General features: G+C 32.2%; 1 protein-coding gene across 1 annotated transcript; it reads right to left on the bottom strand.

The window, feature by feature from the left end:
* Window positions 1-1,192: 1,192 nt before the first annotated feature.
* Window positions 1,193-16,667, bottom strand: LOC108912881 (trans-1,2-dihydrobenzene-1,2-diol dehydrogenase-like). Its single transcript, XM_018718297.2, has 4 exons — window positions 16,573-16,667; window positions 10,382-10,841; window positions 3,951-4,224; window positions 1,193-1,612 (listed from the first exon to the last, which is right to left on the bottom strand). Exons 2-4 carry the CDS (start codon window positions 10,817-10,819, stop codon window positions 1,317-1,319), a joined length of 1,008 nt encoding a protein of 335 aa, XP_018573813.1. The 5' UTR covers window positions 10,820-10,841; window positions 16,573-16,667; the 3' UTR covers window positions 1,193-1,316.
* Window positions 16,668-17,043: the final 376 nt, after the last annotated feature.

Below are 17,043 nucleotides of genomic sequence, written 5' to 3' on the forward strand. Positions count from 1 at the left end.
CTCAAGCACCGAGTCCTTGAATTACTATTATCTCTTTATGAAACGAACGATTTTAGAATTATTTTATATTTATTGTTATATATAATATATTGTTATATATTGTGTAACTCATGTCTCATCACTTAATAGACAACGAATTACCGGTGAAAATTAAAAGACAACACGACGTATGAGAAGAGTTTTGGATAGTTGAAAAAATAACAGATTAATATGTTGTGTGCATAAAAACTAAACACCCTGTTACTAGAAAATAAAGCAACTTTGGACTAAGACTATACCTTTTCAATGGGTCACCTGCTACGCATTCTCATCTCATTCTGCATCAAGTGCATTCTCTTTTTGAATTACGCAGAGCTCCAGTGCAATTTATCCATCTTGTATATTAAGCATAATTATCATATGTCTGGTTTAAAAAATTACATAAAATGGAATACTCGAATTGTAAATAAGATTATTTTACAATGAGATGGCAAATTATATTTTGTCTTGTACAACAAAAAATTTTGAGCCTGCCCTGATGTACAATATTCCACAATCTAAGCATTAAACTCCATAGTAATGGATCTAGACTCACTGGAATTTAACTACCTTGAATTTCCCTTTTATGTGCGCTACTGGTACATAGCTCCAATACCTCCTCTTNATATTGTGTAACTTAATTTTAGTCTAAGAAAACTTAACTAAAATTAAATATTTCACAAACAAATCTATGAAATTTGTTTCCTGAAATGCAATTGTAAATTAAAAGGACTTACCAATTCTTCAAACACTCGGTGGATTCGAAATTTTTAGATTTTTAGTGGGGGTGTCTTTCCGTATCTCCACTACCAGTTGTTACAATTGCAAAAAAATTCAGTGAAATTTTACCTTTATTTAAACATATTGCCAGCTGAAGTTTCGTTATTGTACGACATCTTTTGAAATATTTGTGAATCGACAATGTGTCTCAAAAACTTAAACACCCTGTAACTTGATAACGAAGCATTTTTGGACTAAGGTATATTTAACTTAATTTTCATATTTTCAACTCAAGGTTATCTAGTAGCTTTTGTGTTGTTTCATATAAATAATCCCCTATTTAATAAAAAAATTAATTAAGTATAGTTAATTGAAAAATATTGAATAGCGACTTACATTACCTGTAAATAATTATCATTTGAAATTATGAAATAATCCAAAAAATTATTAAATCAAAACATTTTATTAAGTATACAATATAACTTCCAAAAAATATATAATGGTCTTGAATAATAATATTGATGAAATTTTACCCTGAATAACTATACAATAATAGTAATGCTCAAAACTTAATTCATTCAATAATTTTCTGAATCAGCTGGGAACACCACACCTACGTCCTGCCTCAACTTATCCATCAGGTGAGCCAACTGAATGGTTTCTTTGTGAGTAATTTGCTCACTTTCGATAGCACCAGCTCTTATGCATTTCCTGACTTCTTCTGCTTCGTAAGCCAAACCTGCGCTATTGTAATAATTAAAACTACCCTTGTTTTCTATCAAAGGGAACTTTTGAACTTGTCCATTCAAATCCAACGTAGTGGGGCTCCAGACTTCGTCGACTTTTATGGTTCCTTTTGTGCCGTAGATAATACCTTCAACAAAAATATAATTAAATGCCTGAAAATTATTATTATTAGATGTGTAGCTACACGCAAAAGACACAGCATAACGATTTAACTACGATTAAAAATCTCTGCACAAATTTCCGTGCAAACAACTAGTTATTTATGTACCAAGAGAAATACAGGGATGATTATGCCCGCAGGCCTAAGGGCACAATCATCCTAGTATTTCTCGTGGTGCATATTTGTTTATTTTTTACTTACACATCTGATTTTATATTTAGTTTAATTTAATAATTAAATGTAAATGAGAATGAAAACAGTTTTTTTCAATATATAGGGTGTCCCGCATAAGAACCGACACAGGGCAGGTGCATGTAGGGGTGTCCAAAATATTGTAATTTAACTAAACTTGCCTATATACAAAGTTGCACCCCTCAGGAGTTATTAGCTCCTTTACACTTTACCGCAGAAGAACCAAATTTGGTACATGATTTAGGTTTATTACTGGTCTTCTTTGACTATGATTTAAAGTTAATTGAAGCACTACAAGGTGTTCATTGGGGATGACTCACCCCTAAAATTGTACCGAACTTTTTTTTCATTTACCGAATTGAAAAATAATAATATTAATTCACAGCAGAATTTAATTAAAAAAATTTTTTTTAGTCTTTAGTCTAAACTTTATGGTTTTCAAGAAAAACCGTATTAACTGACACAAGATTTTAACAGTGTTCATTAGAAAATAATCAAAAAGTCAATGAATTTAGCTTCACACTTGTTAGTAATAAAATTATTTTATTTCAACAATTGCCTCTGATTGTTGTTGAAAATGGCTGGAAAATTTACATTTAGCGAACAAGTTGATATGCTACTTGTGCTGGGTTTCTGCGAAGGAAACTGTAGAAGAAGTGTGGAAGAATATCGGAGATTTCCAAATCGTGTGGTTCCTCATAGAGAAATATTTTCTAATGTTGAAAGACGAGCTCGAGAGACAAGAAAATTTTTCAGCAACATCCGAGAACGTCCTAATGTAATAGGGGTACAAGATAAAGAAATTAATTTGCAAACAATTGAAGATGAACCGCAAGTAAGTATTACTAGACGTTTATCTCGACAGACTGGGTTATCAAGAACTTCTGTAAACCGAATTCTTAAACGTAATCTACTGCATCCATATCGTGTCCAAAAAAATGCAAGAGTTGTTGCCTCATTGATTTGGATCGACGAGTGACGTTTTTGAGTTTGTTTTACATTAACATATTAATTTTCACAAGAAAATTATTTTTACTATGAAGCTTACGCAATAACTCCTCGACATTTTCAACGCGAGTTTAAGAAAAATCCGGTTCGTTATTTGAATTGAACAGTTATTTTGCCAAATCGACTAAATGCGATATTCCAGCAATAGTTGCTGCTAGAGCCAATAAAGCCAATGAAGAATTACTGCCTAAGAAATCTAAATCACTTTATGATAAAGAATATAAACGTTTTGAGGCTTGGGCAAGCAGAAATTGAGTGGCAGCTGTTAGTGAAACTATATCAATGGGATATTTCCAAGAACTGGTGTGTATTGCCTGTTATCACTTTAAAGAAATATTTATAAATATTTATAATTTATACATTTTATATATCTTTTCTTCTTCTTCTTCTTCTTCATCTAGTGGTTGGTCCTTGAAAAGTCCCATAGCACTGCGGCCTAATTAGGCCTATTGTGCGTCCCACTACCAGTCCTATTCAGCAAGTAGATTTGTCCTTTTTACAAAGTGCAAAAGCTTCCTTGCTGACTCTTCTCTCAGTTCCTTGTGTTCCAAATAGGGTCTCCCAAGGAGCGCCATTCTGCTACGTGCAAATCCCGGGCACTCGCCCAGGATATGCAGAGAAGTTTCACCCGCCGATTCACATCCTCGGCAGACCTATATATCTTTTAGTCAGAATCATTCAGCCCAAACACATTGTGGACATTCAATGTTAAAGACCAGTGCGCAGAAAAGTAAATATAGGAGAATATCACCGATTAGAGGCTTATTTGAAACAAATATAGAAAGGATATACTCCAAAAAAATCTAAGATATTGACAGCAAGCTCAATACTCTTGCCAAAATCCACCACGTGACGACCAAGAAAGCAGCCCAGTTTTGAATTTTCCAAATTTTTCTCCAGGGAAAGCCTTCGAAATTCGAATTATGACAAGCAACTAAGCTGCGGTATACAAATACAATCCATCCAGATCGAGACGATCCCAAAGATTGCATACATATATCTAGAGAGGTCAAATGTCAGAAACTGTGTCAAAGATTCACTTATTAATTATTCTAACTCATTCGAATGACTGAAAATAAAATCTGTTAATTTTGATTCTACATACCCTGGCAGGACAATTTCACCAGACTGGATATGGAAACTAAAGCCGTCTTACTTCCTGGATAAGTGAGAATTGCAGAAACCGAGTTGTCAACACCATCTTCGTTTAAGTGTCCACTTGCCACCACCTTGGATGGAGTGAGGCCACGAAAGACATACTGCTGAAATTGAAGAACATATATTCCCAGATCTAGTATTGTCCCTCCCCCCAGCTCCTTTGACTTTATACGATCATTGTTTGAAATTGGAAAGCCAAATTCCACGCTTGCTTGAACCACCTAAAAAGGTATAATTGTTAATAAAAATCTATATTTATTTGTAATAGTTCCAAAAAAATAATTAAACATCGTATATTATTGTATTTTCGCAACAGTTTTATGAATAATATGAATTAATACATGTTTGGGGAGATAGTCATCTACTAACTGTTTCTATGACTATACAGGGTGCCCCGTTCATGTTTCAAAAAAACTTGTGTGCCAGTTCCTCATGGTAAAATAATGGGGGTAGTTCATGTAACGTTTTTTTCTTAGACGCCCTGTTTTCGAGATACAGTGTGTTGAAGTTGTTACTTTCGAAATGGTTTTCCTTAATTATCTTTAAATCGGCTAAAGATAAAAATGTCAAAATTTGTACACGAGTAAACATCAAGTTAATAATCAAGAGTTAAGAATAATATGCAAACGGTTTATTTTTAAATAGCAGTGTCGCCGATACAGGTAATTGGAGGGGTACAATCGAAAAAAATATATGTTAAAAGTTTATTACATTTCTAAACGGTTCTGTAAACTACAAAGCATACAACAAAAAAAAAGGTATACTTGTCGAAATTCGGTAGCATGTACCATTTTCGAGAAAAATGAAGTTGCATTTTTTTGCTCACATAAAGCGGCATAACAAAATATTAAATTGAAAGAGGACTTTACCACTGAATGAGCTGAAGACATTTAGTTACCAACAGTATTTGCATTTAAGACTGTAATTTTAATTTATTTCGTATAACACGAACCAGTTAAATTGTAAAACATTTTATTAACTAAAAAAAAATGAAATTTATTCTAAGTTTCAGATTGTTGAGAACTAACATTTAAAAAAGTAAATCAAAATAAACAGATTATGGTAATTAATTATCTATTAATAACTAATTTTATATTTTGTAAACTACTACACTATCATTAATAAAATAAACAATTGTTGAATGGAGTGAATTGTTGATGGACATGAATGCTTAAAAAAAAGTAATAAGAACAGAAAAATATTAGGAAACGGACTCGGAGACATACAGAACAAAACAACTGTACAATTAAATAAATGAGCAAAACTTGAAATACTACAGTAGATGCTGAAATTGTCTCCCATTTGCTTCTATGCAACTTTATTTTTCTCGAAAATGGTACATGCTACCGAATTTCAACATGTATACCTTTTTTTGTAGTATGCTTTAGAGTTTACAGAACTGTTTAGAAATATAATAAATTTTGACTTTTAACATATTTTTTTTCGACTGTACCTCTCCAATTACCTGTATCGGCGACACTGCTTTTCAGAAAGAAACCGTTTGCAAATTATTTTTAACGCACAGTTGATGTTTACTCGTGTACAAATTTTGACATTGTTATCATTAGCCGATTTAAAGATAATTAAGAAAAACCATTTGGAAACTAATAACTTCAACACACTGTATCTCAAAAACGGTGCGACTAAGAAAAAAACTTTATATGATCTACCCCTATTATTTTTCCATGAGGAACTTGTACACAAGTTTTTTTGGAACATGAACGGGACACCTTGTATAGCGCCCATTAAAAATTGGTTAATTTTTGTATCTCAAAAATAGTGAAGTAGGTATATAGAAAATCTGACTTCACCGTTATGGTCATTAGAGTGATATAGGGTACCTGCAATATCTAGAAACGAAGTTTCATTAAATTATCTTAAAATAATGGAAAATGTTTTTTTTTTCTTCCAATGTACTCATTATATACATTAGCTGGAAATTTCCAAAAAACGTTTTAGTAACTCATAATTTGGGACACCCGATATCTTCATGAATTTATGATATTCTTGTAGTTCCAATCAAACAGTTCCAACCTGGTATATATACGGGAATTATGGGAAATACTTGTCATGGAATGGTTCTGATCTCCAAAACCCCCTTTCCGTACCCCACTGCGCATCCGTCTCTACTTTGTAAATTTTTTAACAAAGAAATTTGAAAGATATGTCATTGTACATAGCAAATTTTACCAAAGAGAACAATACCCCTACCAAATCCGACTTTACTAAAAACATTTTGACATTCAAAATTACTATGTCTAGACATTCTGGAGATTTGTTAAGTATAAAGAAGCTTATCAGTGAATTCTTCTATACAATTAAGTACTGTTTGATTAGATTATAATTTATGTACAATTAAATAGACGTCACTAGCTACAATCTTTTTTCATTAGCTTTATTCCTTGAGCAATTCAAAGTAATTTCTAATAGTCAGAGGCATCCGCAATCCGATAAAATGATTACACATACAAAATTCATTGTTTCAAATCAACTTTCATTTAGTCTGACTGTTGGAAACTAATTCTAATGCGCTAGGAACAAAGTTATTGTAATGAACAAATTCAGTCTAATAAATTCCACACAATTAGAAAGCAATGAAGTGTGATATACTCGTAGGTACCATTTTTTGGATGGTACAATAATGGTACAATTACAAACAGATTATCACTACCACTACCACTACCACTACCACTACCACTACCACTACGACTACTACTACTACTACTACTACTACTACTACTAAATAGATTATTAGTGTTAACAGACATTTTTTATCTTCCGCTGAAGAAGGATTGCGAAAGAAAAGTTAAAGGCGTGCGTACTTTATTCAAAATAATAATATTGTTCATTCTTTCTACAGACTTGATTGATAGTGCGATGAAATTATAGTTTCAATCTAAATTAACTTTTCAAATAAGCACGTTTGTGCTACGAAGGTTAATCAAACAGTAACGGAAATTTTCAAATTGCGCATGTTGCATCTTGTCTTTCGAATTGATTCTTCTTTTGTGTATTTGTCAGTGACGTACCTGGCAGCTGCCACGAGCGAATGAATAAGACTTACCTCAGTGTTTTTGGCGATTTTTATTTTGGCGAAATTTCGCATTAGAAAGATTTGTGCGATATTTTGTGTTAAAAACGGAATTAAGTGCAACGAAGCAAAATGTGAAAGAAGGCTTTGGCGACGATACTATGTCACAACCACGAGTTCAAGGTCAAGAAGACGTCCAATATGAGACGACATCTGGTCAAATGTAAACATTCTCCTAATCGTTTTCTTCGACTACAATGGAACAGTTCATCACGAATTTTCACTGCCCGATTGTGCAATTTTGCACCACGACAACGCACCGGCGCATACAGCTTTGCTTATCCAACAGTTCTTGGCCAAACACAACACCGTTGCGATGCCGCAACCACCCTATTCTTCGGACATAACATCTGTGACTTTTTCCTATTTCCCAAACTCAAAAGGATACTCAAAGGACAATGTTTTTCAACAATAGACGAAATAAAGGCTATGAACTTTCCGCAAGCCAATTTTTTTACAAATAGTACCCTGAAAGGAGGTTATATTATACTAATAATTTTATTGATGTCACAAAAGCCTGATCTACTACGATTTTTTAAAAGGGTCGTTTTCGGGAAAGTAGTATTAGGCAGTTTTTATTAAAAGGTAATATTACCAGGCTATTCAACGCCCATTAAAATACCCATATACCAAATTTGAACGACAAATGTCTATTGAGTGTTTTTTATGAGGTGCCAAACTTCAAGAAATCAGACATCTAAAAATTATAATAAGCAGGTCAAAGCCATGAAAGTGAAAACAAATACCAATCGGACAAAGAAAGAATACAGGCACTATAAATTTAATACGGGACACACTGTAGATAAAAATCTATTTTGTTTACTTTTTGAGATCAAATGTGCTGATATGTTATAATCTAATACAATTCTATATATTGAATTTTTGTATACAGGTGGTAAAAAAGTTCTGCATAAAATTCATATTTTCGTTAAACAATTTTTTTTTCGAAAAACGGTGAGACCCGTCGATTTTTATTTGATCCAGGGCACCTTGTTATGAGGAAAAATTTTTTTTTCGATAATCCACTTACGGCAGCGATGACATAATTTTTTTTTAAATGACAACGCATATTTTTTTCGTTCGAAATTGATGACAGTGATAATTATCTAAACAACGGTGTGAAAATTTCGATGTCTTACATAACAATTTTTTTTAGAAAAATGCACCTTAAGTTCTTATAAGTGATAATTGTCTACTTACACTATTAATGGCTCCGAAAAGGACAAAGTTGACAAAATTACATTTCAAACGAGTAAAATTACACTAATGTTTGTGTAAGTCTAGCGAAATTGTTCGAATTGCCCACCCTGTACCATTTGGCATTGTCCTAAGCGTGTGTAAACGCCGTCTACACTTCGTTCAAGCATTCCCGGGTCGATTTGATTTATTTCAAAACGAATACGGTTTTTAAGTTCTTCCAAATCACCTGGTCTGTTTGTGTACACACGCGATTTCAAATAGCCCCACAAAAAAAAGTCTAGAGGTGTTAAATCAGGCGAACGCGGAGGCCACTCGATTGTTCCGCGTCGCCCGATCCACCGGCCAGTAAACGTGTTATTCAAGTACTCCCGTACTTGCACTCCATAATGGGGCGGTGCACCATCCTGCTGAAACCAAATTCTTTCCTCAGGAATATCAGGATCCTCGTTGTTCGGGAATAACTCTGCTAAGCTTGGGACCAAATCGAACCGCAGGAAATCCAAATAGCGAGCAGCAGTTAAATTTTCCTCGAAAAAATACGGGCCTAAAATACGACGCCCTATTATTCCCGCCCAAACGTTCACCTTTCGGGGGTGCTGATGATCTACTTCTTGCACCCAGTGCGGGTTTTCCTGAGACCAATACCGGCAGTTATGTCGATGCACCGATCCATTAAGATAAAAAGTAGCCTCGTCAGAAAAAATTATGTTCTTGAGGAAGTCGGGGTCTCCGTTACATCGATGCATTAAATCTTCACAAAAGTGGAGACGGCGGTCTGGGTCGTCCTCAGTCAATGCATGTATCAAGTGACCCTTATAGGGGTGAAATTTCTCTTTTTTGAGAAAGTTCACCACAGTTACATGTGAAATATCATTGTTCAATGCAATCGACCTTGTACTAGAATGAGGGTTGTCCTGGAGCTCCACCAGGATATTCAATCTAGTTTCATCATCTACTCTAGGACGACCCGCACGAGGAGCATCTTTCACACTACCAGTTTCCTCAAACCTTGCCAGTACCCTACTAACCGTAGATTGCGTAATTGGTGGTCTGTCAGGGTACGTTGCATTAAATAATTGGCAAGCTTCTTGATGGGTTCGTAACTTATCGCCGAAACCAATCATCCTCAAAATATCAATTCTTTCGCGTTCACTAAGTTTTGCCATTTCGAATTAAACGATTTCACCAAAGAATGTTAAATCGGTACTGATTTTTAGTCTTCAATATTTCAGGTAATCTACTCCTTTCAAGTAAACATTTCTTTGGATCTTTTTTTTTTAGGAATTTATCGGCAAACTCGAAGACAAAAAGTCGACCTTAATTTGCTACATACTATTTGGATTTTGTGCGGTTGAACTTGGTTCTAAATTTTGCAGTTTAATCAGGATCCTGACAATATCTGATGAATAATTCCGCAAATATTACATAACACCAGTTGCAACTTAAGTTATCTGAAATGCTTTCTGCCGAATAAATTTTTTTCTAAGGCATTTGATCCGTAAACAGCAAATTATTGCATTCAAGAACTTAAGGTGCATTTTTCTAAAAAAAATTGTTATGTAAGACATCGAAATTTTCACACCGTTGTTTAGATAATTATCACTGTCATCAATTTCGAACGAAAAAAATATGCGTTGTCATTTAAAAAAAAATTATGTCATCGCTGCCGTAAGTGGATTATCGAAAAAAAAATGTTTCCACATAACAAGGTGTCCTGGATCAAATAAAAATCGACGGGTCTCGCCGTTTTTCGAAAAAAAAATTGTTTAACGAAAATATGAATTTTATGCAGAACTTTTTTACCACGCTGTATATATTATATAATTATATATAAAATTTAACGAATTTCAATATTTTAAAATAATAAATAAAATGTGGAAATATAATAATTTTTTTTATTATACCATTTTGTTTATAAATCAAATGTGTATTTCACTAATGCTGTCAAAAGTTTAAAAAACAAAAAAGTAAAATACTTGTAGTAATTATTTTAAAGTAATTTATCTAAAACGTCATCTTCTAAATATAGCTTCTTACTATAGCACGAAAATTAACTCACCACTAAGACCTTATACTAAAAACCTTACCTCCCCAATATCTCCAGATTCTATGATCTTTCTAAGTTCTTTATATGCCGGGAAACACCTCGACCAAATAGCTTCCATAATAAACAGTTTTTTAGCCTTAGCGATCTCAATCAACTTCCTAGTCTGTTTCTCATTCATCGTAAACGGCTTCTCGCACAGAACGTGCTTTCCATTTTCCAGCATCAATTTGGAAACCTCGTAGTGCTGAGGATTTAACACGCCCACGTAAACGACATCCACATTGCCATCCTCCGCAAGTTTCTGGTAACCCTCGTAAGCCTGAGGAATTCCATGAGCTTTCGCGAATTTTTCAGCACTAGTTGATGAACGCGCTGCTACAGCCACAACTTGATGGTTATCTGAAGGAAGTGCCTTCAGAGCAACAACGAAATCACTTGAAATTTTGCCAGCAGCTGCTATTCCCCATTTTAGAGCCATTTCGATTTATTCTTTCTGTAGACTAACATGAGATAAGAAAGCATTTTTATTTGAACGCTATTTATAGTTCCACTGTATTTATCTTTTTGTGTTATGCTGTACATAATCTTATCGGAATACTTTAGAAATAATTTGAATGAGTTGGTAGGAGCAAATAAAAATTATCTACCATAAAAAATTTACATAGGTACATTCTTAATATGCCATTAAACTTCCTGTAGGAATCAGCACGTTGTCAAAGCGATAAAATACCAATCTAGATAACATGTTAGAATAATATCCAAATGCTAATAGAGATGTAGGAAGGTCTACACATGCCACAGACTCAAAATATTTAAAAGATGATTTATTTAAATATAGCAAAAATAAAATTGTAGGATGTCCCCACCGAAAAATCTCTTTACTCTTTTTGCTATTCATTATCTCTCATTATTAGAGACAGACCCAGTAAACCTTATACTCCTGAAATGTTAAAGAAACGTTCTATCGAAATATGTACACTTTATAAAAAATATACTATAAAACTTATGTTATGTAACGGACAAATGAAGGCGCCTAACTTCTCCAGATCATGTTTTTTTTTATCTTTCCAATCGACAGTGAATTTATTGTGTACTCAGGGCCATTTTTTCTTCATCAGTTGCTATATGACATGGTTCTGCGGCGGTCTCTTCACGGACTAATAACACAGCCCCACAAAAAAAAGTTAGAAAAAGAGACGGAAACCTGAATGTATATTCTTTGTTTCTCATTTTTAGATATTTGCCTGTTTTTCATAACGGATTTCTTTGTGTAGTAAGTACCAATATCTATCGTAGGTAGGTACTATTCAGTCTGCCATAATAGGTCCGCCATTTTGGATTTAATATTTTCCTAATTAAAACATTATTTTCGTGATAGACGCCTTTGAAAACCACCGAGTAATAAGTATCAGTCATAATCTTCAAATTTTGAATGGTTTTCCGATTTTTACATCTGCTATATTGCATCCCCCTCTTTTATTCAGGAATTTTCGGAGTCGGACTTCAGATTCGTAATCAGCGACTCTAAAAACCCGCAGTAACAAAATTCAGGCAAAAATATTGAATAGAAAAATGTGTCTTGGGGTATCCCTACTATTTCACTCTATTTTAGGTGATATTTTCGTGTTTTACTAAAAAATTACCTGGTAAATCGTTTTTTAGGCTGCGTATACGGATTGAGCATTAAAAAATACACAAAATCCATGTCATGTCGCTGGTACAGAACTTTTTTGTGGGGCTGCTGTATAATCATCAAATCATCAGTAGCGTAGATGTGGCAAGGCAAGACGGGGCAATTCCACAGGAATTTGGTATTCAAAAATATGATATAACAACTATTTCATTTTATGTGGAAAAAATATTCTTATTAAAAAATCTGTATGTGCCAAATTAATTTCAATTAATTATAAAGGCCAGATTACCAATAATAAGTGTGCAAAATTGGATATTTATTTGAAAAAATAATTTTGAGGTTATGTAACTCCGTTAATACCAAGGTTTCAATACAGTTTCGTAAGAATTTGGTCCATTAATATTGTGAGCAGAAACTGCAACCATACTTATACAGTTTCGGATAACCTGTATTTTTACTATTATTTACAATTTGAGCACACACAACAACTTAGACCGACTCCTATCCTTATTAACGACTGTTCAAAGTAAATGAATATTAAAATGCGTTTACAATATAGTCCAGGCGGTATCTGTTTTAAAAAGGGTAGACTTGGGTAAAACGCATATTATCGGAGATTTTTGCTTTAACGGCTTCTAAACAACATAAGAAATGATAATTTTTCTATGCAAATAAAAAAAACGTGGGCTTAATTGTTATTGCAAAAAAGTATAAAGTAATAGCAAAAAAAATAATTTTTTTCTTGGATTTCTCCTCGACAACTTAGCAACTATTCATTTTAGACAAAAATGGAAGAGGAAAAAAGATTTGTAATTAAATTTTGAACAAGATAGAGTTCGATAGAGAGAAGATAGAGTTTCGAGTAATTCGAAAAAATAATTATTGTTATTGCAAAAATCGGAAAAATCATTTAAAACATTGCAAAAAATGCTAGTTTATTTGTAAATTTTTTTTCAGACACTTGAATAATACCTAGGATCTTCATACTTTTCCGAATTAAACTTCTTAGTGCATAGAATCATCACACCAAATTTCATCTAATTCGGTTCGATAATTTTTACATAATAATTGTTTAAATTTTTTATTTTTTTTTAATTAAAAAATTTTCAAAGTCAAATTTCTAAAAATCTAAAGCCTTTGAATACTTAAAAATTTCAACACAAAAAGAAGAGCTCTCAAGCTTTAAAATGTTGTTTGAAAGATTCAAATCGGACGATTAGGTGAACCGTGGTGATTGTTTAAACATTTTCACAAAACGCTTATAAACAATTACAATAATTTAATGTTTTTTCCAATTTTTTTTATTTTAAAATATGGTTTGAAAGTACTCGGAAAGACGAGTATTAAAAAAAAATTATGATCCGCCCATTATTTTCGGAATTAAAGTTAACCCTAATTTACAGCAAAACTATAAGGGTATAAGGGCTGTTTTTTGAACTAATAGGTTTGTCATTCCGAGTACTTTCCAGATATAAATTTTCAAAATTTGCAATCACGGGCGTCCCATTTAAAATGTCACTCAAAGATATTCAAGACCGCGTGAAATCCATGAGGTATCAGTGGTGGGGGGAGCAAACACGTAGCTATTCTGATCTGAATTCTCGAGTTCAAAACTGCGATGCTCGGAAAAATTTCAATTATTTCAGCTTCTAATGGACCAATTTCGATGATTCTTTTTTTAAATCGCTGTCTCGCAACTTAAAAAATTCAATTATCATATGTTCAACTACCTTTTATTATTAATTATTGGACTTGCAATTGCGAAAATGTTTAAACAATCACCACGGCTCACCTAAGCGTCCGATTTGAATTTTTCAAAAACCATTTTAAAGCTTGAGAGCTCTTCTTTTTGTGGTGAAATTTTCAAGTATTCAAAGGCTTTAGATTTTTAGAAATTTGATTTTGAAAATTTTTTAATTTAAAAAAAAATAAAAATTTAAACAATTATTATGTAAAAATTATCTAACCGAATTGGATGAAATTTGGTGTGATGATTCTATGCACTAAGAAGTTTAATTGGGAAAAGTATGAAGATCCTAGGTATTATTCAAGTGTCTGAAAAAAATTGACAAATAAACTAGCATTTTTTGCAATTTTTTAAATGATTTTTCCGATTTTTGCAATAACAATAATTATTTTTTCGAATTGCAACTAACTCTATCTTGATCAAAATTTAATTACAAAACTTTTTTTCCTCTTCCATTTTTGTCTAAAATGAATAGTTGCTAAGTTGTCGACGAGAAATCCAAGAAAAAAATGAATTTTTTTGCTATTTTTTTATACTTTTTTGCAATAACAATTAAGCCCACGTTTTTTTTATTTGCATAGAAATATTATGATTTCTGATGTTGTTTAGAAGCCGTTAAAGCAAAAATCTCCGATCATATGCGTTTTACCCAACCCGATACAGATAGCGCCTGGACTAATAAGACTTATAACTATTCGACGTTTTATAAAGCGCCTACAATTTTCAGTCAAATTGTACAAAAATTGTAATTACACATCATTTTACAATTTTCCTCGTCATATATAAAACGCATAGGTATTTTATAAAAAGACTGAATCTGCAATTAGCCTGCGACATAAATATCCCACTTTTATGTAAATAACTATTAGACTTCTTTAATAATAGAGGAAGACACGGTAAAATGGAAAAGGTAGACGTAGCGGAAAAAAATTACGTTACAACGTTTGTATTTTTAGACCACAAGAATAAATAACAACAACTAAGTAATAGATAAATAAATGATTAGCTTTATGTTATTATCAAGTAACATCAATTATGTAATATCTACATGTGTATGTCCGTGAACTTAGTTCCCAATAATTGCAATTAATTTCTTTCATAAAAATAGATAAAATTTTACTCGTAAAACATTTTTTTGTCGTTCTAAGAAAATATACATATATACATAACTTGTAATTGAACTCACTTCATAATGTGAAAGAAGAAAAACTATATATCGACTATGAATAAAGATAACTAACAGCCATTTTGGTTTCGATTCTAAAAACATTATGGCTCACCTTGCAATTAAAAATAATCAAATATTGTTGGAACTAAAGCACACTATGAATTACACTAAATTCCTTTAGATATGACTTGTTTTAGGGGCACTGTTGTAAGTAAAAAATAATTAAAACAAGAAAGCTAAAAAAAAACAAAGAAAAACCACTAGCACTAACATATGACACCAAATCTGGTTCATCTTGACATAAAAAGAAATTAAATATCGCTAGAATTAAAGATGTACCAACGAAAATAATTAAAACACTAAGAAAGCACTAATAAATGATATAGATCCGAAACACTTTGAAATAAAAAAAATCAAATACCTATTGCTGAAACTAAAGGTGATGCCCTAACGAACATAATTATGGAATAAGAAGCACTAACGAACATCAATTTGGGTGTTGACATTGAAATAAAAAATAATTATCATTGGAAAGCTAGGCGAGCGCTAGTGAAAAGAAGCACTGACGAAGCACTAACAGACAAATTTTGTTTCGATTCTAAAATAAATTAATATTTTTCTGAAGCTATAGTAGCACTAACGACAATAAATTAAGCATTAACGACACAATTTTTTTATGAAACCACGATAACTATGTAGGCATTATCTACAAATTTCTTTTAATTTAAAAATGTGAAACATGTAGGTACTAGACTAGAGGATAAAATTAAAAAAAAACGGCTATATCGATTTCATTCGAATTTGGCATATGGCCCAATTTTGGATTTTCCAAATTTGTATTTGGTGACACAAGTTTGTTATATACAGGAATGGACATAGTAATTTTCGTTTACATTTTATCTTCCAAGCTATTTTAAATTTAACTCAATATAGTATTGTGTTTCGGAAGAAAATGAATTTGCTTCTTGCATGTTGCTAAAACGCAGTGGATGTACCGTGTTCGAGATAAATGATAAAATATTTTACCATTTCTAGGTAATTAATGCTAAAAGTACCAATCCATCCAATGATTGTTGAAATAAAAATGAGTATTAAATAACCACGTGATATATAAATGAAACTAAATATTATTTACAAGGCCTAGCTGAACTATTTTTTGCTACTTAGAATAAACCCTATATATTCATTAATTTTGAACACATTGTATATCGAAAGAGAAGCATGTCCAAACACATGTTTATAGAAACTTTTTTTGTTAGTCTGTGCCATGAAGTTTGGCCAACACTTATCGGTGTTCAAAATTACGTATTACCGTTGAGTGAACTCAACGGTATTATTTATTTTGCTGTTCGTTTTTTCTTCTCGAACTGAATTTAGACAATTTTATTTACTTAATGTGTGCATTGCTGGTTGTCAGTATTTAGTATTTGAAGATGTATGATCAAAGTGTAACAAATGACTAATCTTATACGATAATAATAGCAGTGTTTTATTTTACTATTTATCTAAGATGTCGATTAATCTAATTGTAAATTCGGATTAGTCAATTAAGCGAGATCTGATCAATAAAACAATAGTAATAGTCGGTATTTGCTGAATACAATTTCTCAATAATTTGAAGGAACGGGTTTTATTAAAATAAACGGCAAATTAACATATAAGAAAATAACAATTTGTACTCACATTTAGGTACCAAATTATACTCGTATAAATAAATATAAAATACTTGTTATGAATGTTAGTGGTACCTACAATTAAAATAATACAATAAGTATAAGTGATCTTAACTCGTTTGTCAAAGTCTGAAGTTATTCATTTAAGGCCTAGCATTCCTAGCAACTTAAAAATTAACGGTAACTATTGGCACCATTGATTGATATTTCCAAATATAATATCAACTATCCTGTCATATGCAAGTATAAATGATTACAAGCCACGTGACCAATAATTGTGTTGTGTGTAATTTTATTTCATTCACGTTGACAATTAAATTTAGACAAAATTAAAAATTATTAAAAGGATAAGATCAAGATTACATTAAACACAACATTCTGTTTCACCGGCTGGTGATTGGTGTAATTTTTACGAGATTTTAGTCGACCAATCAGCAATCACATTATCTCGAGCGTAAATTGTCATCGTTCATTATTGTAA

This window comes from Anoplophora glabripennis, unplaced genomic scaffold (assembly GCF_000390285.2).
Source record: "Anoplophora glabripennis isolate ALB-LARVAE unplaced genomic scaffold, Agla_2.0 scaffold760, whole genome shotgun sequence".
Classification (NCBI taxonomy): domain Eukaryota; kingdom Metazoa; phylum Arthropoda; class Insecta; order Coleoptera; family Cerambycidae; genus Anoplophora; species Anoplophora glabripennis.